We start from the raw sequence: 24,813 nt of genomic DNA on the forward strand, positions 1-24,813 counted from the left end.
GCATGGCCATGCGTCGGCAAGCCGATGAACAGCAATAAAAGACCATGCTACATGCATACACAGGGCACACGCACACACACACCGCACGCACACATACTTACACACGGGCGGCGCGCCTTGCCGGATAACTTGCCCTCGGACAGCATTTCAAGATGGGCGCGTTGCAGACCGCAAGCCAGTTATGCAAGGCCTCGAGTCGTACAAGAGAAATGGTCAAAGACGGAAGAAGAAAACCAGAACAAGGATGCTAATAGTATGTAATACTGGTACAATTGCTTTTTTTTTTCCTTTCATTAATCTCAGATATTTGATACTGGATACATGCCAAGGCGACCACGTAGCTCACGGACAGACCGATATCCCCCCCCCCCCTTGTCGCTCTGAATGTTGCCACCGTCCCGGCAGTTTGGATGCTTTTTTTTTTGGGCTGCACGGCACGTCAACTCACAAAGAAAGGATCAATAAAGATACCAACGTCACACGGTCTTTCCAAGATATCTGCAGGCATCAGGGGGGGGAGAAAGGAAGAGAGGGAACGGCGCAACCCTGTGGTGGGAGTGGTGTACTGGTAGTTTGGTCATGGATGCTGTGCAGCGCGTGGGTGGGTTTGAGAAGGGGGGGGGTACGGTCATGGTCAGCTTCTTTTGGTCAGTGAGTTTCTCATGCATCAAAACAATTCAACACATCCATCCCGTATCACTCGGTATCATCATTCATGCGCGATAACCATTCTTTTTAATCAATTGGGTGCTACTTATAACGTCTCTTCTGCTATTCAGACACTTGCGCCTCCTCGAGGACAAGGAAAAAAAGAAACCAATCCCACCCCCTCCCCCCTACATTTTTTCGAGGTCCTGATTCCATAGCTTCTTGTCCGTCCGTCCTCATTGTGCTGTTATGCTTGCTAGTTTTTTGTTCCTTTTGATACATGTGTATCCGTACACATGCTTTTGATTCTTGCTTTTTTTTTTATTTGGTGCAGTTTTGCTTGACCGTTTCAGCGATTCTGCAGCAACTAGTGCCGACGCGGCTGTGCGCTCGTGCCGACACGGCCGCCACGGTTGGGCATCGCCGCCCTTTGAAACCGCGGCGGCCAGAACTTGGTCCAGCCTATGCGCTGCAGTTGCTTTTTTTTTTTTTTTTTTGCCTGGCGTCTTCGCACGAGCATTGGCATCATCAACGTCCTCCTCGCTTCTTCCCGCCCCCTCCCCCTCGTTTCCCTTTATTAATCCAAGTCTGAGGGCTACTAGGCGCACCTCTCCACCAGCCTGCAGCCGCTATGAACATTGCCTGTTGGGCTATCAAAGGAGGAAGCCCGAGGGCGACGTAGCAGCATGAATTTCGATCTTCCCTCTATCAATGCAAGAAAGGCGGGAATCACTTTTGCTAATATCAATACGATGGCACCTGACCAAAGGCCCTTGACACAGTGATGTCATACCGCCAAGTCCTACCAAATATAAGCAGAAAAGACCCTTCCGGTAGTGAGACCTCCTGCCAAGTAATCCGCACGCATGTCGGAGATTCACGTTCAACTCCCTTTATTGTTCAGACGTTGGGCATGAGATGCGAACCTGGGTAATATAATAGCGCCGTTTCAACTGGTTCTAGTAGAGGCAATCTAACTTGGACCCCCCTCGCAGGCTCCAGCAAAAGACAAGACGTTAGTTCTGGGGCCGGGCGCGGCGCAGGGCTACCAGGTGCGGATTCCCAAGTGCGATCGGCGACGAGTGTACTTGGTATTTCTGAACCAACGGACCCTTTTTTTTTTCTCGCTCTCTCTCTCTCTCTCTCTTTCGCTCCTTGGCTCCCAGTCCTGCCGGTCAAGGCAGTTTGGCAGTGTATCAGTAGAAGCGTGAATCCACATACAGAGATTTGCCGTGCGCGCGAACCAACCGTCATTCTGCCCACATGAACAATGTGACTCAGGACCCAGAAGCAGACCTGTCCTGCCTCTCAGAGGCGTTACATACTGCACGGACGGTCCCTTTCGTTGATGATCGAACGCTCCCTTCCCTCTGCCGCCCCCCCTTACCAGTACTTTTTCAGACTCTTCCGGAGGTACAAGCCCGCGCGGCACACGCCACCAGAAGGAGCTTTTTTGAGGGAGGACAGGTGGTCAGGTCTTTGCATGGCGGAAATCCATTTCCGAGGATGGAAGAAAGGTCAGTAGTTGAGTGCATGGCCCTTTGCACGTGTGTACAGTCGTCAATCACCTGCACTTAGTGGCAACGTGAAGATTCACATGGGCTGCCAGAGACGAGAGACCCTTTATTTTTTTTGCCTTGTGCACGCCAGCCACGGCGGCTGGATGCAGCTTCTCATCACATTAGCCGCCCGTCTGCACGTAGTCGCCTATTAAGTACAGTTTGCTGCGCCGGGAAAGCTTATCTTGTGCTTCGCTGCCAGAGTGACCTCTTTTTATCTTTCGTCTTTTCCTCGAATTTTTTTTCCTTCCCTTGGCCATGCCCGTTTCAATTTCCCTTCTCTCTCTCATCTACCGAGCAGGAAGATGAATCAGACGAAACAAAAAAAATAACACATGTAATATTCGAAAATTGATATACAAAAAAGGCCATCATCATCTGCTCTCCCCCCCCCCCCCCACCAAGCTCACCCCCGGCCACCTGAGAGACCGGGTACAAGCCAAAGAGGGGGGGGGGGGGGGGGGGGGGGGCCAAAAAAACATGGGGTTGACTCTTTCGCCTCGCCTTGCCAGGCCGCTTCTACCCAGTATTAGTACCTCCCATTCGCCCCAGACAAGCGATGCGGCTTTTCCTACTGGTAGGAATAACTAACGGTGGGGTGAAGGGGGGTGGCAGAGCATGTTTAGTCCGTGAGAGAGAGCCAGCCAGCCACCTTTGTCAAGTGGTTCAGAGTAAGTACAAGGCTCGTCGCATGAGAGAAGGGTGAAAGGGACTGCTACGCCGCTCTCGCGTGACTACTGATCCTGATTACTGTTTCTCTTTTGCTGGCCATAATCACCTTGAAGCAGCAGCCCTTGGACAATGTCACCTGATACGAGGCACGAAAAGACAGAGATCCCCTCTCCCATCCCTAAAGATTTTCTTCTCAAATGCGTTCCTGTTACTTTGATGTTACGGCCAGCGGCCCGCCCAGTTGGTTCTCGCACTTTTTCATGTCCAAGGAAAGAAAAAAAAAACTTGAGACGACGGGACACGAACGAACCCTTGCACGTCAGATCCATAGTACAGGGCTTTGAGCACAGCAGCGGCAGGGCAGGCGGAGGCGGGCGTGTGCTAGGAAAAGAAGAAGAAGAAGAAGAAGAAAAACAAGGGTCCTCCTTGTCCACCATGTCTTTTTTTTTTTCTTTTTCGTAAGAGAAACGTAGCTCCGTGACCTTGTTTTGCCAACATGATCGCCACATCCCTGGCCTATACTCGGTATTGCATGCTTATCCACGATAATGGAGGTTTTGTCTTTTTATCCTTTTTTTCATTCGCTCTTGTCGAGGAATTGCACAATGAAAGGCACCTCGCGTAGTTTCTCTTCCTTTTTTTTTCTTTTTTCTTTTTTTTCTTAGCTTTTCCTCATGGATCTATTTTTCTGTCATCCGCAAAACTCTGTACCTCTTCAAGACTTTCCAATTGGTCAGACTGCATTCATCGTTTCAACACTTGTCTGGTGGCGTCACGCTAGGGGCTTCGTCTCAAACATGTCGGCACGCCCCCCTTTTCTTCTCCCTACTAAGGCGGCGACGGCATCAGGAGCAAAGCTGCATGCATGTCAACCAGTGCAACGCGGGCTTGGGACGAGTTGAGAACGAAAAAAAGGCAGCATCTAGCTAGGTAAAAGGATGTGCAGCCCCCTCTTCCCCGTCTTACTGAAACCACTCTAGATGCTACCTGGTTCTTCAGGAAACGTGACATGCAGTCGATGTGGTGGCGCTCCCTGTGTCGTGGCCTGCCCAAATTTCTTAGTGCGACGCGCGCGGTGTCAACTTCCAACAATGGCTACCCTGTACGAGCATTGCTGTTTCCAGCGCTGCATCGGGACAATTAAAGTACTAAATAGTACCGGCGAGGCTGACAGTATATAAAGGTAGCTGAATCGTCCATGCGCCGGAATGTAGTTAATATACCCTGGGTGAAGTGGCTGCATAGACGCATAGTAGCACCTTGTGTTTATATTGTGCGGTCGTCGCCTTGTATTCCCCAATTGGCCTGTTCACGTCGTCAGCACAGGAGCAGCTGCGACAGTCTCAGCTCAGCTGTAACGCGCAGGACAAAAAAAAAAAAAAAAAAAAAAGCCCAGATGTGCAGAAGGGAAAAAGGACAGGAAGAATAAGAAGAGGGAAAAAAACAAAAGTCAAACAAGCAGGATACAAATCATACAGAAAAATTATAAAAAGGGCTATTACACAACTGACAACTCCTGACTACATGAGTGTTTGAACTGCGACCCTGTAGTTCTGATTACACAGCTACAACATGTGAGAAAACGCCACATAAAAAGGCAAAAAATAAATTATCCAAATCAACCACGCTGAATTCGTCCGAAAGCAGCGCAGCTATCGGATCTATAGTGCTATTTTGACCTATATACTCACTGCCAAATCCATTCGTTATCCACACCAAAATCTGCCCCACTTAAAATTCCAACCTCATGGTTACAGCAGAGGCGGTTATCGATAACAAATTTCTTGCTCAAGATGGATGCAGATACGCTCCCGTAGAAGCAGACAAAACAGTACACAAGGGTTACGACGTCGATTCAGAATCAGAGAAACTGTTCATTTCCCTTCTAATCGTCGGGAGAATTTTTGTATTACTGAATATCCCCCAAAATCGACGCTGCATGCACTCAATCTAGCCATCCTGCAACCGAGATAGAGAAAGAGAGAGAGAGAGCGAGAGAGCGAGGGTCAGTTCATTTCATTTCAAGCCTCATCCATTCAAATATGCCGGCCAGAACCAAAAAGGACGTTGCCGCGCCCGAGGAGGACGCTGCCATGGAGGACGCTCCCATGTCCGCCCAGGTCGAGGATGCGCCTGACCAGGACATGCCGGCGAACGGCGCCGCCGGAGACGAGGAGGACGAGGAGGGGGAAGACGAGGTTGAGCCTCAGCGCGTCAAGATTGTGAGTGTGCCGCCCATGGTCGTACATGTCCATCAACAATGCTGACCAGTCCATGCAAGCTGCCTGGGTCGACCGACACGGCTGCTTCCTTCGAGTTCATTGAGGAAGGCCACACCATGGGCAATGCCCTGCGGTACATCATCATGAAAAAGTACGATAACCTTTCCCCCTCCTTGCACACTGCGGCTCTTCTAGCTAGCCTCAAGATCTTGGATTACGCTGCTAACACTCTACTTTTCTTTTTCTCTTTTCCCGTTTGGCAGCCCTGATGTTGAGTTTTGCGCCTACACGATCCCTCATCCTTCAGAGGCCAAGATGAACATTAGAATACAAACATACGGTATGTTCAAGTGACCGATGAGAAAACCGCCCCCCACCCCCTTATTTTCTCTCTGCGCGTCGGAACACTCGCTAACATGTACTGCCTTACCTCAGAGGGCACTGCTATTGACGCCCTCAAGAAGGGCCTGAGTGACCTGCAGCAGGTCTGTGACGTGGTTGCCGACGAGTTCAGCGCCAAGCGTGAACAGTTCAATGACGAAAACGGTATCGACCGGTAGAGAGTGAGTGATCGAGTGGACGACGGGGTCAGCGACTCAGGCACGAGTGGTTTTTGATTTATGGATTTGGGTACATTCGGAGCGTTATGATTTGGTTTGTATTTTTTTGGGGGCAAGATTCATCGACCTGGATTTCCATCGCAAGAGACCGGCATGTTACAAAAAGAACTAAATAGAGACACTGCATGCGCTGTGGGCATGCTGGGTCAACTTCGAGGGCTGGTGATGCACTCGCTCGAGTCTAGGGATTAAATATATACACTGCAGTTTTCGACGCCAAGGACACTATTTGTTCCTCTAATTGCGGCCCTGCGAAATCATTAGTCATGATCAAACTGCATCCAGAACAAATCAAAGCCTCGTACCTGCAAGAAACCGGACATGAAGCTGTTGGGTAGTCTCTCATCTCCTCTAAAGTTCTCATCCTTGAAGTACGACATGACGTGTGTGGTCTGCTTCCAGAAGTTCATCATCTCCTATGCCGGGGGTGCTATTGTTAGAAAGAAATCGCACTCGGTACTGTATGCCGTCTTTGTTGTCCTCATACCTGGTACTCGGCGTGCGACTTGAACAGGAGGACGTCGACGGCCGACAGCTTGCTGACGAAGCGGTTGCGCTCAAACTCTTGCCTCATGCGGTTGCGGATCACGGAGATGGGCATGGGCATGTTGTACATGGTCTGCACTTCGGGCGCCTATAATTCAAATTCCCACTGGTCAACCACTGCTCTGATTTTCGCACGATTTTTGATTGCCTGGGGGGTTTTCCGCGTATTCCTAGCTCTTTCTTCGGACCGTCTCGCGCTCGTGCAGGCCGCTCAATTCGTTTTTTTTTTTCGCACGCCGGTAGTTGTCCTCCCCGGGGGAAGGGGGATTTTCAAAAACGTACTCCTCTTAGCCACTCGCGGTAGGATGAAAGGACCCGGCGCTTGGCCTCTGCCCAGTTGGCGGCTGCGAATGTCCCGTACAGTTAGCAAGTTGGCCGTTGCTGCCCCGGTACGGCGGCTGCGAGACTGAGGCGGTGGGTGAATACGCACACTGCGCCGTCTTCTTGGCGAATTGAGTCGGTGTAATGGCCATGGCGGGCGACGAATCGGTTCAATTGTGCTGGGCGAAACCGGCTTCCGGAGGCGTGGTTTTGATGAGGTTGCTTAGCTTCGGCTGCCATCCGTATCGTCAGAATGGCCGTGGGTCACGTGCAGACAGCGACGCCACAGGCAATGCACCGCGCGCGCCACACTTTTGCCCCTCCTACGACCTCGAACTCCAAGAAACGGAGCGATCGAGCTACCTACCGTCGTGGGTTGATAGGCAGATAGCCCAAGCAATAATTTCCGTTTCGTCGCCAACACCCGCCGCGAGCGCCTCGCCGACCAACTCCTCCTTCACAACACACCACCCCCACGGGCGCATACGCGAACGAGCAGATACCACAGCAGCGAGACGGGCTCGCCAGATTTCGAAAAGAAGAGAAAAAAAATGCCAGCCATTCGCCACGCCTCGAAGCGCAAGCCCCCACCAGATGGCTTCAGCGACATCGAAGACGACCTGCTCATCTTTGCCAACAAGATGAAGGACGCGCAGAACAAGCCGCCGCCGCCGGGCCCCAAATACAAGGCGCAGTGGGAGGTGTTCCAGATTGCGCACCAGCGCAGCCGCTACGTCTACGAGCTCTACTACGACAAGGAGGCCATCAGCAAGCAGCTGTACGACTGGCTGCTGAAGAACGGTTACGCGGACGCGATGCTCATTGCCAAGTGGAAGAAGCAAGGCTACGAAAAGGTATGTTGTTGGATCGACACTGTCGCATGCGACACCTGTAGCGGTCCCCCGTTGCTAACTTGCTGGTTCTCTTTCTCATCCTCTCTAGTTGTGCTGCTTGCGCTGCGTCCAGACGAAAGAGACCAACTTCAACAGCACTTGCATCTGTCGCGTCCCCCGCGCGCAGCTCAAGGAAGACCAAAAAGAAATAGAATGCAACAGCTGTGGCTGTCGCGGGTGTTCTTCTGGGGATTGAAGATGTGATTTGACGCACAATTTTTTTCTCCTTCACATTGTGATACTATATTATTTGAGCGGAAGAAGGTCATCTTCTGCCAATTGCATCTTGATGGCGTTTTCAGCGGGTTTCTTTCGGCAATGGAAAAGGAGACGTCGAGTAGGGCATCTATCTCTTTTGACCATAACACAAAGATCAATTTGACCAAAAAAATGATACTCCGGCAGTGGACATGCCACAAAAGTGCAATGTTATTCTCCGCAAACGCTGTTCGAAATGACATGATCATACAAAGTCATGAATATGCAACATCGCCCCCATTCTCTCCGTCCTCACCCATTATCTTTTAGCAAACCCGAGCCGATTTCTGGTGCCGAATTTGACAGCCCCGGGAACGAATTGTAATGATGCCATGCTGCCAGTAATTGCATCGACATCGGCGTCGACTGCGGCTGCCGGGGTCGATCGCTCCCCTGTCGCCGGGGGGCTGGTTGACTGCTCTCCGGCGTCCGCCGTTTGACTGTCTAGAGTGGCAGCTCGGTGCCTTGCCCCTGTGGTCTGCGACGCCGCCGAGGAGGTGCGTCGGCGCCGCCGACCGACGCCATCGACGAGCAGAGACCGCCGGCCGTCGATGCCGTCCCGGGTTACGGCGAAGAAGAAATTCTTTGGATACATGTGCTTGTCAATCATGTGCATCCGACGTTTCTGATGAGTCATGCATTTCCTATCGCAGCCCTCGACGAAGCAAGAAAACTGTATTTTGGACGTAGTGGTTAGCCTTGCCGTGATACAAAGACGGTGAGCCGCAACAGCAACAGCAACAGCAGCAGCAGCAGGTCGAGTTATACAGTATGGGCGCCCTGGTCTCTCCGGACTCGGGTGATGGGATCGTGCATCTCCTCAATGTGTATCCCTAGGAGATGCTGGCTGGGAAAGTTCTTGCGGCATTGCAGGCAGCGATTGGTGTGGAGGCTGTTGTAGTGCGCCTCGTATGCGGTGTAGGAGTCAAAGGCCATCTCGGAGTGAGGCGGTAAGGAGCAGAGTATGCGCACCGAGGGAGACGGAGAGCTTCTTTCGGTGTCCGAGTCAGAAAGGTCGAGTTCTGTATATTTGGAAGTGTGTCGAGGACTTGAGGGGGGCATGTCGGCGCCGGGGCTGCCAGGTGATGCAGGGTTCATATCCTCTTGGGTCTCTCGCGAACGCTTCATGGCTTCCGCCGGCGCAGGTAGTGCGTGTTGTGTTTATTAGTGGAGAATCTCTGCAGGTTGCAGCGGGCAGAGGTTGACCAGGTTGCACTACGTGTCGAGGCTTGCTTTTGCCTTGATTGAAATTGATGCGAACATTGAAAATCTAGATGGTGTTATCAAAGACAAAATTGGCTGGTAGCTCGCTGGTGTCTTCTTTGCTGGTGGAGCTGTTGAATTCTTAGGTAGCTATCTGGTGGGCTCTGCCATCCGATGATCCATGATGTGCTTGTTGGTTGTCCAGATGAGACCAAGCGCAAGAGTATGCCTGGCTCAGCTCGGGCAAATATAACAAGAATCGGATGAATCAGGGTTGCGCAGCGCAGTCAGTCAGATGAGGCATGATGCATCTGGCAAGTGTATTGCTCGCCCGTGGGCTGCGGGGGGAGATATAATGGCGTGTTACCAACACCCTCTATGCGCCTCTACGGCGTTTAGAGTCATGCAAACGCCACCTAACTACGGTAAGCTGAAGAATAGAAATGAAGAATCCAATTGGACGAAGAAGGAAAAAAGAAAAGAAAAAAAGCTCAGGCTCGTAAGCAGTTACGTTTGAGTGCAAAAGAAAAGGCCAGCCAATCAATGGAAGCGCGCATCGAGGTACCTTACCTAGGTACTAACCTAGTTGCCAGGTAAGTTAGGTACCTGGTGACAACCTGGGATACCAGACAGTGGCAAAGGCAGGCAGGCAGCCAATAGTTTCAGCGGCACGCTGGGGCTGCATATTTTTCTGTGGTGGCCTGGTGCAGTAAGAAGCGCACCGCTCTGCACGGATTATCCTCACCAGTAATAATAGGTAGCTTTTTTCATGGAGTAAAAAAACTAATAAAAAAAAAACTCCTGGGGCCCAACCTGGAGGGGTCCTTTTCCCGCCGAACCCCCCGATTTGCTCTTCACATTGGCCTCACCAACCCAGTCACTATTGCCTGGTCCTCGCTCCTCTCTCCTCTTCTTGTCCTCCTTTGTCTTGCCGCCTCTGCCCGTCAGTCCAAGGCGCGTATCTTGCGTATCTTGTTTCTTTGCATGTTTGCTCCCCTGTTTCCGCCCGCCTGGCCAAATGCTGCCGCCCTGCATCACCGCCGTTGCCGTTCCGTCCTCTCGATCCCCGGCTGCACTCCGCCCCGACCAAATACCCAGCGCCAATACAAGATTATGGGCAGCCCGGCTCTCCAGCTTTTGACGTCCAGATAGCATGATTCGACAAATTAGCTGACCGGCTCACCCCTTCTCCTCCTCTCCCCCCATTTCTGTACGGCGCGCGCCTCTCGGTCAACCGTTTTTTTTTGGTCGATCCGCGAGGCAAGGAAGCCCACGTCGGGGGCCACCAACACGGTCGCCCGTCTGCTGCGCGCCCACGACGACGGAGACCATGGCCTCAACAACGCCCCAGGCGAGCCAAACATGGCAGTGAGTAGTAACCCTCAAGTGTCTGATTACCGGTGCGGCACTGTTGCGCCTGCGTCGCGACTCTCTGCCTTTGCGCCGCCCTTGACCGATGCGACGACATGATGCCATACCCCTCCAGGTGCTAACTTTTGCCATCCACCACCGCAGCAACGCCTTGAAGCTTCGGAAACATCTTCTGAAGCAGCTGGAAAAGATAAAAAATACTGCATCTTCCGGTGTCGATATTTCCCAGCTCGAAGCCGCCGACGGTACTCTCGAAAAGTGCATATTCCCCTAGTCGCTCCTCCGCCTAGTGCGCCACTTGCCCGTTTGCTAACCCTACATCAGATTCCGCCTTGCCTGCGTGCAGACTGTCTTTCTCGATTTCGAATACGCCGCCAATGAGAATACCGAAGAGATATTATGGAACTTGCACACCTCCATCAATTCCGAATATCGCCGCATCCTTGGCAGGCTGAAATCCTCGTCCCAGGCCGTCGAGCGCCGTAAAACCGAAAAGCTCTACACCAACTTTTTGCGCATCGCCCAAAAATTCTACCAGGGCTATATCCAACGACTTTCCGCACGATATGATATACCCGAGCTCAAACGCGTCGCCCGGGGTATCGAGGTCGAGCAGATGACTGCCAGCGATCTCATTAGCCCCGTTCCCTCGGAACTCAACGCAAAAGTGCTCAGGTCCTGTCATTCGACGCTGATTCGACTTGGCGATTTGGCCCGCTATAGAGTACAGGCAAAGCACAAGAACTCGGGATATGACATGGCCTTGACCTATTACACACTTGCTCAGCATCTCTTGCCCAAATCCGGCTTTGCTTTTCATCAGATGGGTATCGTGAGCCTCGATCAGGGCAGTCACCTTGATGGCGTCTACCACTTCTATCGCGCGTGGGCAATCAGATACCCTCACCCCAATGCCAAGTCTAATCTGGAAATGGAATTCAAGTCTCTCCAACAACCCGGCTCCAACAAGTCCAAACACGCCTCGTCGGGCCCTCAAGACGCCTTCACCATGTGGTTTGTGCGCCTGCATGCCCTATTTTACAAGGGCGAGGCCGCAGCCCAGTACAAAGAGCTTGAGCGTGAAGTGATACATCGCCTCGAGATGGCCGCCGCAAATGGGTCTTGTCGTGATATTATTCTAAAAATGAGCTTTATCAACATTGCCGCCCAACACATAGCTACATTGAAGTGTTCTGGTGAGTACCTCGTCAAGTGCTACCACCCTGAAAGAGACTTGGCTAACGTGCACTAGAAAGCAAGAGTGCCACCTCACTACAGTTCTATCAGTACATTTTCAACTTCAACATCAAATTTCTCTCGACTTTCACCAATGTATTGGAGGAAAACTTGAAGGAAAGCGTTTCCAAATCAGACGACCTTGCTGAGGATGCAAACAACAAGACCTCGGAGATTGTAGAATCATTGCTTCCAGCTCTGCGAATCTATTCCATGTGGATCGCAGTGTCATGTCAAGAACTGTTTGGAGCACCTGCTGCGACTGCTGAAGGGTCACTCACCGGTGCCATGTTGGACACAATTGCCCGAGTCTTTACTCTCATGTGCGTGGAAACGTACAACAAGGAGAACTTGGTCTCCTGCCCTTACCTGCTACCCGAGGATCTTGACAATCTTGGCTTTCAGCCTCTCAGCGAAAGTGCTGTACCAGAGCCGTGCCGCTCGTTCTGCGAGCAAAATGGCAAAATCAAGCCTCACCTTTACTCGCCTGAACAGCGACTGAGCCCGCAAATGGAAAAACTGGCGCGGATCCTCGACATTCTGCGCTGCGCCTATTTTCTTGCCGAGGAGCCGACTGTACCCCTGTCATGCCGTGTCGTGGACAACTGGCTACTCTTTGAGTATCAACCTTTTCTGAATCAGTCAGAGATAACCGCCGAAGCACCGGCGGTGGCACGAAAAGAATCGGTTGCAACCCCTACCACTATCCATGTACAGAAACGACGTTCCGCACAGATAGTTGCCCAAGAACGCCAGGGAAGCCCCAACACATCAAATGGCAAACAGCCCGAGGCTGTTGCGGAACCGCCAAACCCTTCTGCGGTCCCGCTGGCACCTGCCAACAAAGATGGCGAAGTGGGTGATGCAGAAAGTACCGTCATCAACATGCTGGCCCCATTTCTGAAGCCCCCTACACCGCAACCACAATCGGGGACGCACGAGAATTGTGCCCCTTTGCCACACACTGCCCAGCAAAACCCCGCTAGAGACTTGCTCAACGCGTATCAGCATCAGGTAGATCCAAGTCCGACGAGGTCTATTCCCTCGGGTAAGTTTGAGCCTTTGCCGTGGGAGTGGTTCAATACCCCTAAGCCCGTTCGCGGCGCCAATTCACCCCTTTCCGCCGCCGGCATGTCGCCCATCACGCCACTCCCCTCGGGCAAGTTTGATGATCCCTTTTCTGTGCCATCAACGCCAAACCGCACTGATCTTGCCACCGGCAGCCAGTTTCCGCGAGTCTATAGTCATGGCAACATTCGCGCCGCGGACATGGGCATCAATCTGAGCGGCGGCTCCACAGCAGAGCATGCACACCGCGCTGCGCTTCTCCAGACGTTTGCTACGGCGGCTGGCCGGCCACCGTCCACGAGCGCTACATCGGGAGCGCGCACCTCGCCGTTCAGCCATTGGGGCGAGAGTAAAGGCGGCGGCAGCGGTAGCAACAGCAGCGGAGTCCGTCACAGCGGGCTGAGCGCGCCACCTGGCTTGCGCGCACCTGATGCGATGCCGTTTTCGTCGTCGGCTAGCAACCTGGCGCAGTTTTCGCACCCCAGCAGTTTGTACCAGGGAACACCGGGGGTAGCGGTGGCAAGCTATGGTGTCGATGGGCAGTATCATTATCACCACCAACAGCAACAGCAGCAGACTTTGCAAAGGGTCTTCCCAGTGGACAGTTCAACGTCTTCCTACGACGAAGCTGTTCTCCGCGCCGCGTACGAAGGCAGGAAATGAGACCACACTTTGTCTTTTGCAACAAACATTCTCTCATCTTCAGGACGAACCTCTGGGTAACGCTCCTTTTGCAATAACGAAATGTGTCATGATTGTTCACATGCGCAGCAAACTGCTTTTTTGCTCTATATGAAAACAAAAAACGGAACTATATTCTAGAAAAAAGTGATGCACGTATTTTTATCGGATCGTGGAGGATGCCGAACGATTCTCCCATGCAAAAGCGTGTTTTAATGGAATTACGCTCCATGGATGCAAAACGCCGTTGTTGAAACCTGTTTCCCGCAAAATCAAAAGACACTCAACCTCGACGCCAAGCGGATATTTTGCCCCTTTCGCCATGGCAAGGTCGCGTTTGCCGTGGCCATATCCAAAAGCAAGAAGAATGAGGCGCGCAAGTTATATACGCTTAGGACGACTTGTAGGTCTGCTTGGGGAAAGGATACCTGTTGGAAGAAGAGGGTTGAGTTAGCACTTGTGCATAGAGATATTTGAGTTGGGGGTGGGAAGAAGTGACAGGTCCAAGACGCTTAGATGACGTGTTACGACTTGAAATGAAGATGACAGCGAAAATCATAGCAAGAACTGTGCTTTTGCAAATGAAGAGTGATAACAAAATGGTCAACTTACGAAGGTCCGAGCTGCTGGATGCTTAGACGAGCCAGCCACTGGCCCATGTCAATCGATTCCTCTAGAGACTTGCCCTCGACGATACCAGCGAGGAGGCCGCCAGCAAAGGCGTCACCAGCACCGTTGGTGTCAGTAATCTGAGCAGAGTCAATGGCGTGGACAGGGAATTCCTTGACGCCCTCTTCGCCCTGGATGGCAACAAGGGTAGGCAGCGTGCCCTGGGTAACAATGGCGATACGTTTGCGCTTGCCGTTCTCCTTGGGTAGATTGGCAAGGTGCTGGACAACATCCTTGGGCTCCTTGGAGGCGAGATCATGAGACTCAGCGTAGGCTGCAGCCTCGGTCTCGTTGCCAATAATGTAGTCCCAGTACGGCGCACTGGCGTCGACGGGGTCCTTGAAGAACTGGGGGATGAAAGGGGCGGAGAGGGACAGGACAAAAATCTTGTTCTTCTCGGCCGCGTTCTTGGCCAGTTCCATGATAGCGGGAGGGCAGACTGTATAACAGCGGTCAGTGCGGTTTCGTTGTTTGAATGCGCTGCCAGGCAGGGGTAATGGCGGTAATCGTACCGGTGAAGTGGAAGCCACCGATGTAGAAGACGTCGGCGTTCTCGGCAAGAGCCCAGATCTCGGGCTGCTTCAGGTGCTCGAGGTTGTAGTGGTTGGCAGCACCGAGGTCGGTGCAGAGGGAGCGGTTGTGGCCGGTGATGATGGCACCACAGCGGCCGGTGGGCTGCTTCGGGTCGACGCGGTACTCGACGCGGAGGCCGGCGGCCTTGACGGCATCATGGAGGGTGGCAGCGTACTTGTCGTCACCGACACAGCCAAGATAGACGACGCTGTTGGGGGGGAGGATATACTGGGCACCACGGGCGCTGTTCTGAGCGGCACCGCCCGCAATCAGCTTGGCCTCGTAGTTGTTGAGGAGGTCTTCGTAGAGGGGGATGTGCTTCTCCTCAGCGAGGATGGCGTCGTTGGCCTTGAGTCCGTACTTGTCGAGCAGCTCCTGGTTACCGACAGCCTGAATGTCTGTGAGATCTCATGTTAGATAGGTAGGGCTTTGGATCAATAGAACGGCCCTGGTGCTATAAAGTCCCGTTTGGTGAAAGTCTTTGATACCCCGCGGGCTTTTTCTCCCTCGATGTATGGGCGCACGCTGGGGACCAATAATAGAGCAGCAGATTCACATACCGAGGAGAGGGTTCTCCAGGCAGAGAAGAGAATATTCCTTGGCGGGCGCCATTTTCTAAAATCAATTTTGTAAAACTACTTTTCGGGTCTGGCTTCTGAGTTTTGGAGGGTCGAGATTCAATGAGGGGCAGGGAAGGGAGAATTTATGAAAAGCTATGGCGGGGTTGCCACACTGGCTGGTTGATGGTGGGTGGTACGTAGGTACTTTGAATACCTGGTTGGTCCATTCAAGGCAATTTTTGGGGGTGCGTGCCAGACGGTCGATTGGCGTGCTTCCCTTTGTCTGACATTTCAACTCTCAATTGCGGCTTAATTGGCGGCCAAGTGCAGAGACATGGCCAGATATGTCATTGTTAGAATGTAGCCAGTTCGAATAAATGAACATTGTGTCGTCCCTAAGCATGCGCCCATGCCTCGATCGAAATATTCATTGCACTAATTAGTGGGTTGCCCACCAAGTCACAGAATACTGCTTCACCATGTTCTCTCCAACCTGAATACAGTTATACACTTCATTCAGCTCATCTCCTAATTCTACCGAATCTGCAACTCTACGAAATACAGCTCTGGTGATGAGGTTCCTAACCTCCATATTCACATCCGGCCGTCGCCGCAATATTCCAGGAATCGGTAGAACAAAGAAAATATGTTTTTGGAAGTGCGCTAAAATGTCATCCATTGTACTTGCTTTTAGTTCTATCATACTACTTCCTTCAGCAGTACCATCCATAGATGTAAGCACGCCACTATAACACCATCCCAATGAGACCATGAAATCCAGACATCGCCCTGCCTTACTCCTTCGTCTTCTGGGTACCGCGCAGCAGACCTGTTCTGCGGGCGGCAATAAGACCAGCCTTTTGACCCTGGGCGGCGTATCGGGAGATGGTAGAAGCCTTACCGATATGTTGGTGGTTACCCTGTTGCGCATGTCAGCCTCACAGTTCAAGTATTGATAGATTTCGGTAACACGTACACCACCGTGAGGATGGTCAACGGGGTTCATAGCAACACCACGAGTCTTGGGCCAGCTGTTGCGCTTGACAGCGAACTTGTGCTTGGCACGAGAAGCCTTGAGGAGGGGCTTGTCGGTACGGCCACCACCAGCGACGATACCGATCATACCACGGGAGCTGGAGTGGACGACCTTCTTGGCACCGGAGGGCAGCTTGATGCGGGTCTTGCCCTCATCGGGGTTGTGGCCGACAACGGTGATGTAGCCACCGGAGGTACGGCCGAGAGTACCACGGTCACCAATCTTCTCCTCGACGTTGGAGACGACGGTACCCTCAGGCATCTCACCGAGAGGAAGGACGTTGCCGACGGTGAGGGCGGCCTTCTTGCCGGCGTAGATGAACTGGCCAGTGTACATGCCCTCGTTGGCGATGAAGGTCTCGGAAACCTGCTTGTACTTGTAGGGGTGACGGAAAACGACCTTGGCGAGGGGAGCACCGCGACCTGCGAATCAAACCTCCGTCAGCTACCTTGTTCTACGTTCTCATCTCGATTCGTTGCCAATCGCGCGAGCGGATGCGTCATGTAGTGGTTCGCCGTCGCCTTCGATTGTTCTCGGGTGTTACTGACCAGCATCGTGGATGATGTCGCGGACTACACCGCGGACGTAGCCATGGCGCTCAGCGTAGTCGAGGGTGCGGAACTTGGCGGGGTTCTTGTTCAGGCGCGTGTTGGCCGCTATCCTCGAGAGTTAGTATATGTCGAAATGCAGATTCTGCCGATCGTCGACTTGTTCGAAGCCATCGTCAAAATTTCGGTTGTCGGGGAGAGATGACTGACTGAAGATGGAGCCACGGCCCTTGCGCTGGTTGCGAATAACTCTACCCATGGCGACTCGTTTTTACTCGAAGAGTATCTGTCCGAGTAATTGATGTTAGTGGCGAATCGTCGAGGTGCGTGAGGTTGGGATGCCAATTACCTATCTCTTGCCGCTTGGTTGTTTAACGGGAAGCCCTGGCATTCGCTTGGCCCGACATAATTTTTGTGTGCGGGCCCTGTCCACCGTAAAACCGGGCAGCCCTCACCACGTGACTAGATTAAAAGTTGATTTGTTTTTGCTCCGGCAAGTCGTGGGTCAACTCGATGTGGCTTGTTTGGAGGTCCATCGTCCATTGTGGCTAGTGCGGCTCAAACGGTCACGTGTGAGCCAAGCCTCCGCGGCTTCTGGGGATCGCGTAAAGTGTTTCGTTCGGTACAGCTGGTGTTCTGGGAAACTTCCTTTGATCTCAATATCAGGTTCAGATGCTGAGTTTGCTTCTGCAGACTCAAACTCTTTTTAATGCAGTTGCCTTCTTAACTGCAGCAGTTCATCGAAGATGTGTTTTCCTTCAAATGCACTATTATTCTTTACGTATACATTGCCACTCGAACGAGTTTCGCCGTTGGTGGCAGTGGTTCGTACAACACGGCTCTTCGCGACCTCAGAAACTATAGTAGACACGTAATTGCCGCGTGCACAGTATCCTGGCGCACAATTAAATGAATATCGACGCGTTTGCATCACAGTGTTTGCGAAGACCGCTGTGTACGACACGTCGCTGGCTCTTCGAGCTTCGCAAAGTCGCCAGGACGTTTGACGGCTTACATTTGAGCTTTGGGATGAAATTGTTCCGGCCTACCAGCGCATTGGCCTGTGAAAAATGTAGCACCTAGTGTATCACGGCAGCGCTGATGGCTAATGTGTCTGGGCAAATTGGCCTATGAGCGCTGGCGCGTTAGATTTCGCGGGTCCCTCGACGCGGTTACTTTTAGTCGCATGCCACGCCTCACTTCCGGAACTCTGCACTCCTTGCTTCTTGCAACACCAAACACTCAGAAGAAGGACGTCGAAGCTTACAAAATGGCCTCGGATAACGACTCATCAGACCTCTCATCGCTCTCGTCTCTTTCACCAGTTCCATCTGATGATGAGCTTGATGCCGGCCCCGACAGCGGAGCGCCCAAGAAGGGTGGCATTCTAAAGTTCTTCTCCAAGGCATCGGAGCAATCGCCTAGATCGCCATCGCCTCCCCCGAGAAAACGATCGCCGTCGCCCGCGCACGAATACGTTCTCGCAGACAACCCTGATATTGCCGTATGTACTGCTTTGATTTGAGCTGCTGCGCTGTATTTCCCCCTCGCGAGCGATGTGGGCTGCGCGCCGGGGAACGCGACACTTGACGACTGTGACCGCCAAGGACTCTGCTGATCAAAACAGTTCATTGTCATGTTTAGAAGCCGCTTTACCGATGCGCTACCGAAATCGCTTGCAAATTTCGGTCCTCAAGAACTGGAACGTGATGTAGTCGAGCCTATCCCAGGAGACCGCGCAGAGCACTTTCTGTGCGCGCTGCTGGGACTCCTGTTGAATCGCAAACAGGATGTCAAGTATGAGTAAACACGGCCCTCGCGCATTCGAGCATTACACTGACTGTTTGCCGCAGACCTGGGCATTACAACAGGGCGCTGGAGGACGCCCTTGCGTCACACAAGGGCCAGTGGCCAGCATCATGGGAGGATAAAAGCCCCTTGTCAGGTGGCGGTGGATTCAACACGATGAACCCTACAGAACGAGTATGCGCGAAATCAAAGGCCAGATTTTTCCGAGTGCTGACAATGCTCCTTTCTAGCTGACTCTTCTCCGAACATTGATCCTCTGGACCATGTCATCGTCTGAAAACGTCAAAGCCATAATAAATCAAGCCTACAAACAAAACCGACACGAGGACGATTTGAACCAACCACGTGCAGTTCAACCATGGGGCTCTGATGGTGATAAGAGAAGATACTTCTTGGTGGAAGGCCAAGATGATACAGCCTTCCGCGTGTATAGAGAAAGCAACCCTGCCGGAGCGAACCGCACATGGTGGAGTGTCGCTGGCTCGATTGAGGAGCTGAAGGTTTTAGCGGAGAAGCTCAATACGAAGGACGGTGGTCCCAAGGCGAAGAAGCTCAGCCACAAGATGGTGCAAGCCATCCCTCGCTTTGAGGCTGGAGAAGAGGTGTGTACTTGAGGCAGACCTCGTAAGAGCTGAATTCAATACTGACCTGATTGCAAATACAGAAGCGAAGACGTCGCGAGTACCGACAAATGCGCAAGGAGCAGTTCAAAAGGCCAGAGCCGGGCTTCTCCATGTACGAAGGGAGGACCCGTGGCAAACGCGTCAAGTACACATACTCGGACGATGAAGATATATTTTATTCGGACTCAACTAATCGCCGCTCCACACGGAATACCGGAGCGAACACACCAGCAGAGTCTGGTCCTGTGACAACAGCCAGTGGGCGGCAGATTCGGGCACCTCCTCGAATGATGGCAGGTGATGACAGTGCAGCTGCGAGCGTCCAAGGAGATTACTCGGAAGCTGATCAGGAGAGCACCAACGGTAGACCGCGGCGTTCAGCGGCTGCTGGCGCGGCAAACGGCTGGGAAGAGGCTAACGGTCGTGGCCGCAGCAGCAGGCGCTCCATGGACTCGGACGACGCCGTGAGCGAGGCTGAATTCGGAGACGACGAAGAGGACGTGGAGGCGCACGTACCAGAGGAATCTGAGGAGGAAGAGGACGAGTTTGACGACGATGAGGCTATGGTTGATGATGACATAGAAGACAGCCCAAAAAGTCTTGTGGTCAAGTTGGCAATCGGGGCACCGAACCTGAGAACTGCTCTCTCACCCATTGATTCAGTGCCAAATGCACTGCCTTTCACCGACATGGAGGAACATAAATCCGCGTTGACTGAGGCTCCGACCAAAGCTGTCGTCGATGTTGATATGGAGGACTCGCCCGCGCCAGACACTAAACGCGAAGAGAAATCGATTCTGCAGCCTGAAATTCAGCCAGCAGATGTACCTTCACACAAGTCTGATATTCAAATTGGGAAATCAGAGCCAGGCACTGACACTACGCCGGCGAGCTCTGTTGCCATTGCCTCGGCACCGCTTGCATTTCGTGGCAGCCCCGAGAAGAAGCATGTGCAGCCGGCTACTTTGCCGGACGTTCTCAATGCGCCTCAATAGGGCTCGGGCATGGATGTTCGTCTTTGTTTTGTGTCTGATTTGCCGTACGGCCTGGAGTTTGGAATACATGTAGAGGGACTCTAGTGACTGAGGAGGACGAGAGTACACGGTTTATTTTGGGAGGGATATTGTGGCATATTAATGTTGAGCGATTGGCTATGATACAAACCGAGTCAGTCTTCTGATGTTATGGCAGGTTACTTGTGTTTAGCTATCTGGTGTATGAAAATGGCATATCAAGATTATAGGGGCTTTGGGACAGGGTACTGAAAGAAGAACTACGGAGACGAGACGCGAATATTAGCATTGAACTTTAATGATGATTCGACGTTTCTGGTATTATTGTGTGAGTATTATACGACATTGCTTGGTGAAAAGCAGGACTGAGTTATTGGAATGCGAGAACGCATGTGCCAGCTCATCTGCGGAAATGGCGATGCTGGCCGTTGCTGGGCACTGTCCAGTTGTTGACGCCGTACCACCATCTGCGGACACGGGCACCGACTGAGCTGCCATGGAGCTTGGCATTGCGATTCCATTCTTGCCAACCGCAAAGCAACAGGTTATAAATTATACCTTGAGCTAGAGGCATGATGACCTTGGTTCTTGTGTGTTAGCGACGAACAAGGCTTTGGACGGGAGTAGAAAGAAAAAATATACCTGATCTCGTGTTGTGATGAGGGCAATCTTCCACCATGTATCGGCTGCAGCAATGCTCTTTAGATAGCTCTGCTCGAAGCGCAGGTCGGGCAGAGGCGGCAGCGCCTGTCGCTGCCGACGAGGACGCTTGAGAACACTGTATGGAATATCGTCATCATCATCATCATCGTCGTCGTCGTCAATGCCGTCAAGCTGGTCGGCCGCATTGCTCCCGAGCGCGTCGTAGTCGTACTTGTCGCCCAGAATTTCCTTATCGTCGGCGGCAGTACCAGGAGCCATGTCGAGGGCGGGATCCGGGTTGCTTCTTATATGACCTGCTTGCAAGGTACTAGCGATCTCGGTTGGCAGCTCCGCTGAGAAGGGATCTTGCGAAGCCATGATGGCGTTGTATGTGACGAGAAAGTGAATGTAGGGAGAGGGAGAGGCCGGAGAGGGTCGATTCGCGAGCGGGTGTTTGCCAGCCCAAGCAGCCGGTGCAGAAGGTGAGCTTGTTGTCGAAAGAACTGCTCTGGCCGCACAATGATGAAATGCCACAGTCGGATGTGCCGAAATCGGGCTGGCGAGGCTATTCAGTACTTGCAGATGGAAGCTCGAGTACCGAGTAACTTGCCCCGGGTAGGTGCCAACCTACTTACCTCTTGGTACGGAGTACTGTCAGAGGAGCGCCACTGTAATTGGTGTACTTAAAGTGCAGACCAAGTACAGTGGGCTTCAAGAACCAAGTAGTTTTGAGGAGTGGACCAGGTATTATTTGACGTACATTGTTGCTCGGGAGTACCTGTGCCCGCCTGAGCCACAACAGCAGGGGCCAGCATCTGTGGATGGGACGGTAAGAGCTCAGACCAAGTACCGTGTACAGGCTATTACTTATAACTTATTACTTAGCAAAGCTCACGCTTCTGCCACCGCCGTCCTTCTGCCACTGCTCTCTACCTCTTACTTAAGTATCCGTACGGAGTACTGATACTAAGTACTTAACTCGTGAGATATGTACCTTTAGACCTAATTCGTACCAAAGCGCCTGCTACTTAAGTAGTGGGTGCCTAGGTACCTAGGTTACAGCGCACCACTCAGCTGCCACTTCCAGCACGGGACGCAACATGCGGTGACAATTAACGGCCAAATCCCTACTTACTTACTTACTTACTCAGTAGCCCGACCATGTACGGATGAAATGACTGGGTATCGGGGACGTCACGCAGAAGTGGCGGGTAGCGGTGCATTTGTCTCAAGTAAGAATTGCGCGCATACTCATGGCAGTGCCAAGTACCTAAGTTACCGAACTACCTACCTAAGTAGGGTAAGTAAGTACTCAGTAAGTAGGTACTTACTTACCTCGTTGTAGGCGGGCAACCAGTGACGTACCTTCGGTCTGGCCCAGCCTTCGCAATCCACTGAGGGACCTTGACAACGACCGAATTATTAAGTGCAAGGCAGCAAATCCACTGGCCGGCCCAACTTACAGCGGCTCCCTCCTCTGAAAATTCTGGTCCCAGGCTTGCTTGGACGAAAACCGAGAAGCCCTCTCGACTTGAACAAAACACATCTCTTGCAGCGTAAGGCGTCACTACCCTCCGTGTCCGCCATCTGCTCAATCCCTTCGTCTGAGTTCGACTGGACAAGCGGCCGCGCACTTGTTCCTACTCAACACCGCAAACATGAACAGCGAGCAAAACGGCGAGGCCGAGAGAAACGTACGTCTAGGTTGCCCCTCGTCTCGTCAACCACCCCTCTGTGTGCGCTCCTGTCTGTGGGTGGGAAATTTTGCGCGCCAGATTTTTTTTTGGCGATGCCCCTCATTGTCAGACTTGAACTGCCCCGCGCTTCGGCCACGAGGCACACGACACTTTCTGCTGAATTCCGAACCATCCTGGCTGACCTGTGGATTTTTCCGCCCTCTAGATTGAGATCTGGAAGATCAAGAAGCTCATCAAGCGTCTTGAAGCTGCTCGTGGCAATGGCACATCCATGATTTCCCTCATCATCCGTACGTCCACGCTCCGCCGCTCCTCGTCGCTGCCTGGCCGCGCCACAGCCCTCACAAAACCGAATCCTGACTCACCCCCTGTTCAGCTCCCAAGGACCAAGTTTCTCGAATTGCCAAGATGTTGGCTGAAGAATACGTACGGCCACCTCCCTCACTCTGCGCAATCCCTACGCCCCACCATACCTAGTGACCGATCGCTAACTGTTGCGACTTCAGGGTACGGCTTCCAACATCAAGTCTCGAGTCAACAGACAATCGGTCCTGTCGGCCATTACCTCTACACAGAGCAGACTCAAGCTCTACAACAAGGTCCCCCCCAACGGCTTGGTCGTCTACTGTGGTGAAATCCTGACCCAGGAGGGCAAGGAGAAGAAGGTCAACATTGACTTTGAGCCCTTCAAGCCCATCAACACCTCTCTCTACCTCTGCGATAACAAGTTCCACACCGAGGCTCTCGCCGAGCTGCTCGATTCCGACCAAAAGTTCGGTTTCATTATCATGGACGGTCACAGCACTCTCTTTGGCACGCTGAGCGGCAACACCCGCGAAGTCGTTCACAAGTTTTCCGTTGATCTCCCTAAAAAGCACGGCCGTGGTGGTCAATCCGCCCTGCGTTTCTCTCGTCTGCGTGACGAGAAGCGTCATAACTACGTTCGAAAGGTAGCCGAACTCGCTGTCCAAAACTTCATCACAAACGACAAAGTCAATGTTGCCGGTCTCGTCCTCGCCGGTTCTGCTGATTTCAAGAACGACCTCAACGCCTCCGACATGTTTGATCCCCGTCTGCAGACCAAGGTCATTAAGGTCGTTGATGTCTCCTACGGTGGTGACAACGGGTTTAACCAGGCTATCGAGCTGTCTTCCGAGACCCTCGGCAACGTCAAGTTCGTCCAGGAGAAGAAACTGATTGGAAAGTACTTTGACGAGATTAGCCAGGACACTGGCAAGGTTTGCTATGGTATCGATGACACCCTCAAGGCTCTCGAGCTTGGCGCCGTCGAAACCCTCATCGTTTTCGAGAACCTTGAGATCAATCGATGGGTTCTCAAGGACAGCGAGGGCAAGGAGCACGTCCTCAACTTCACCAAGCAGCAAGAGGCCCTCAACAAGGACAAGTTCCTTGACACCGCTACAGGCCAGGAGATGGATGTCGTCAATCAAGGCTCCTTCCTCGAATGGATCGCTGAGCACTACAAAGACTTTGGTGCCACTCTCGAGTTCGTTTCCGACCGTTCCACGGAAGGTAATCAGTTCGTCAAGGGCTTTGGTGGTATTGGCGGTATCCTCCGCTACAAGGTCAACTTTGAACAGTTGGCTGAAGATTCTGACGATGATGACTACTACGACGGTAAGTTGGACCTGGAGCCTTACCTTTGTGACCAACCGCGTGGCTGACAAGAATTAGATTGACCTGTGGATACCCTCGTGGACAACGAGGGCGGTTCTCAAGTTCAAGAGTCTACAGAAGACAACACCAACGACTGGCGTCATGAGGCTCACCGGTCCAGCGCGGCTCCGCCGTCTGTCGCCCAAAGGCGGCTGACGGCGTTCAACGGCGCCCGGCCGGCTCACCAAAGCCACCAGGCGTCTCGACCAAGCCCACTGCGAGCCATGATGTCGACAAATTGAATTTGATCACAACCAGATTGAAGGTATGGCTGCAAACTCCGGACACTGACCATCAGACCCTCGCGGTTTCATGCTCACGCTGTTGCCTAGATGCCCAGCCTCTTTGCCATATTATGAATGAATGAAATCATTGGCATGGGGACTTGAAAAAAAGGTAGCATTGCAAGAGAAGATCTTGTAATATTGAGATAGAAAACAATACATTATTACATTAGCTTTGGCGTGCAGCTCAATGAGATTACACCGTTCCACCTGTGACGCGAATATATGTGTCCGCAGTATCCGCGCTATCTATTCGCCGATTAACTTGCTTCCCGTCTATTCCAATTAGCTATTCAAATGCAAACATTAGAGCATTGAACGGCATTTTACCTGTCACAATGGCAATAACGTTGAGGCTAAGGGCGGTTGGCGATTGGTGAGGTG

The 24,813-nt window shown here is 52.4% G+C and overlaps 10 protein-coding genes across 10 annotated transcripts; 5 read left to right on the forward strand and 5 right to left on the reverse strand.

Moving 5' to 3' along the window:
• Positions 1-4,921: 4,921 nt before the first annotated feature.
• Positions 4,922-5,661, forward strand: V2A60_005561 (DNA-directed RNA polymerase core subunit RPC19; the record flags this gene model as incomplete). The annotated part of the gene is made up of 4 exons (XM_083256871.1): positions 4,922-5,101; positions 5,161-5,252; positions 5,365-5,441; positions 5,537-5,661. The coding sequence occupies 4 exons, from the start codon at positions 4,922-4,924 to the stop codon at positions 5,659-5,661; spliced, it is 474 nt and encodes a 157-aa protein (XP_083112997.1).
• Positions 5,662-5,958: 297 nt separating this feature from the next.
• On the reverse strand, positions 5,959-6,740 carry V2A60_005562 (NADH dehydrogenase [ubiquinone] 1 alpha subcomplex subunit 6; the record flags this gene model as incomplete). Its single annotated transcript, XM_083256872.1, has 5 exons — positions 5,959-5,970; positions 6,027-6,137; positions 6,209-6,355; positions 6,550-6,611; positions 6,698-6,740. The coding sequence occupies 5 exons, from the start codon at positions 6,738-6,740 to the stop codon at positions 5,959-5,961; spliced, it is 375 nt and encodes a 124-aa protein (XP_083112998.1).
• A 399-nt stretch (positions 6,741-7,139) lies between these two features.
• On the forward strand, positions 7,140-7,677 carry V2A60_005563 (U2 snRNP complex subunit BUD31; the record flags this gene model as incomplete). The annotated part of the gene is made up of 2 exons (XM_083256873.1): positions 7,140-7,442; positions 7,531-7,677. 2 exons carry the CDS (start codon positions 7,140-7,142, stop codon positions 7,675-7,677), a joined length of 450 nt encoding a protein of 149 aa, XP_083112999.1.
• Positions 7,678-7,998: 321 nt separating this feature from the next.
• On the reverse strand, positions 7,999-8,867 carry V2A60_005564 (uncharacterized protein; the record flags this gene model as incomplete). The annotated part of the gene is made up of 2 exons (XM_083256874.1): positions 7,999-8,412; positions 8,508-8,867. 2 exons carry the CDS (start codon positions 8,865-8,867, stop codon positions 7,999-8,001), a joined length of 774 nt encoding a protein of 257 aa, XP_083113000.1.
• Positions 8,868-10,272: 1,405 nt separating this feature from the next.
• Positions 10,273-13,280, forward strand: V2A60_005565 (EST1 family protein; the record flags this gene model as incomplete). Its single annotated transcript, XM_083256875.1, has 4 exons — positions 10,273-10,310; positions 10,458-10,571; positions 10,638-11,509; positions 11,566-13,280. The coding sequence occupies 4 exons, from the start codon at positions 10,273-10,275 to the stop codon at positions 13,278-13,280; spliced, it is 2,739 nt and encodes a 912-aa protein (XP_083113001.1).
• Positions 13,281-13,906: 626 nt separating this feature from the next.
• Positions 13,907-15,152, reverse strand: V2A60_005566 (adenosine kinase; the record flags this gene model as incomplete). The annotated part of the gene is made up of 3 exons (XM_083256876.1): positions 13,907-14,406; positions 14,480-14,938; positions 15,101-15,152. The coding sequence occupies 3 exons, from the start codon at positions 15,150-15,152 to the stop codon at positions 13,907-13,909; spliced, it is 1,011 nt and encodes a 336-aa protein (XP_083113002.1).
• A 742-nt stretch (positions 15,153-15,894) lies between these two features.
• V2A60_005567 (60S ribosomal protein uL2) lies at positions 15,895-16,943 on the reverse strand (the record flags this gene model as incomplete). The annotated part of the gene is made up of 4 exons (XM_083256877.1): positions 15,895-16,020; positions 16,077-16,558; positions 16,685-16,792; positions 16,895-16,943. The coding sequence occupies 4 exons, from the start codon at positions 16,941-16,943 to the stop codon at positions 15,895-15,897; spliced, it is 765 nt and encodes a 254-aa protein (XP_083113003.1).
• Positions 16,944-17,954: 1,011 nt separating this feature from the next.
• On the forward strand, positions 17,955-20,111 carry V2A60_005568 (uncharacterized protein; the record flags this gene model as incomplete). Its single annotated transcript, XM_083256878.1, has 5 exons — positions 17,955-18,188; positions 18,312-18,481; positions 18,538-18,667; positions 18,724-19,095; positions 19,158-20,111. The coding sequence occupies 5 exons, from the start codon at positions 17,955-17,957 to the stop codon at positions 20,109-20,111; spliced, it is 1,860 nt and encodes a 619-aa protein (XP_083113004.1).
• A 418-nt stretch (positions 20,112-20,529) lies between these two features.
• V2A60_005569 (DUF1770 domain-containing protein) lies at positions 20,530-21,149 on the reverse strand (the record flags this gene model as incomplete). Its single annotated transcript, XM_083256879.1, has 2 exons — positions 20,530-20,709; positions 20,772-21,149. 2 exons carry the CDS (start codon positions 21,147-21,149, stop codon positions 20,530-20,532), a joined length of 558 nt encoding a protein of 185 aa, XP_083113005.1.
• Positions 21,150-22,429: 1,280 nt separating this feature from the next.
• V2A60_005570 (translation termination factor eRF1) lies at positions 22,430-24,168 on the forward strand (the record flags this gene model as incomplete). The annotated part of the gene is made up of 5 exons (XM_083256880.1): positions 22,430-22,465; positions 22,674-22,758; positions 22,845-22,894; positions 22,975-24,106; positions 24,164-24,168. 5 exons carry the CDS (start codon positions 22,430-22,432, stop codon positions 24,166-24,168), a joined length of 1,308 nt encoding a protein of 435 aa, XP_083113006.1.
• Between the last annotated feature and the right edge of the window lie 645 nt (positions 24,169-24,813).

The sequence above is a fragment of the Cordyceps javanica genome, chromosome 3, assembly GCF_051103115.1.
Source record: "Cordyceps javanica chromosome 3, complete sequence".
Taxonomy (NCBI): Eukaryota; Fungi; Ascomycota; class Sordariomycetes; order Hypocreales; family Cordycipitaceae; genus Cordyceps; species Cordyceps javanica.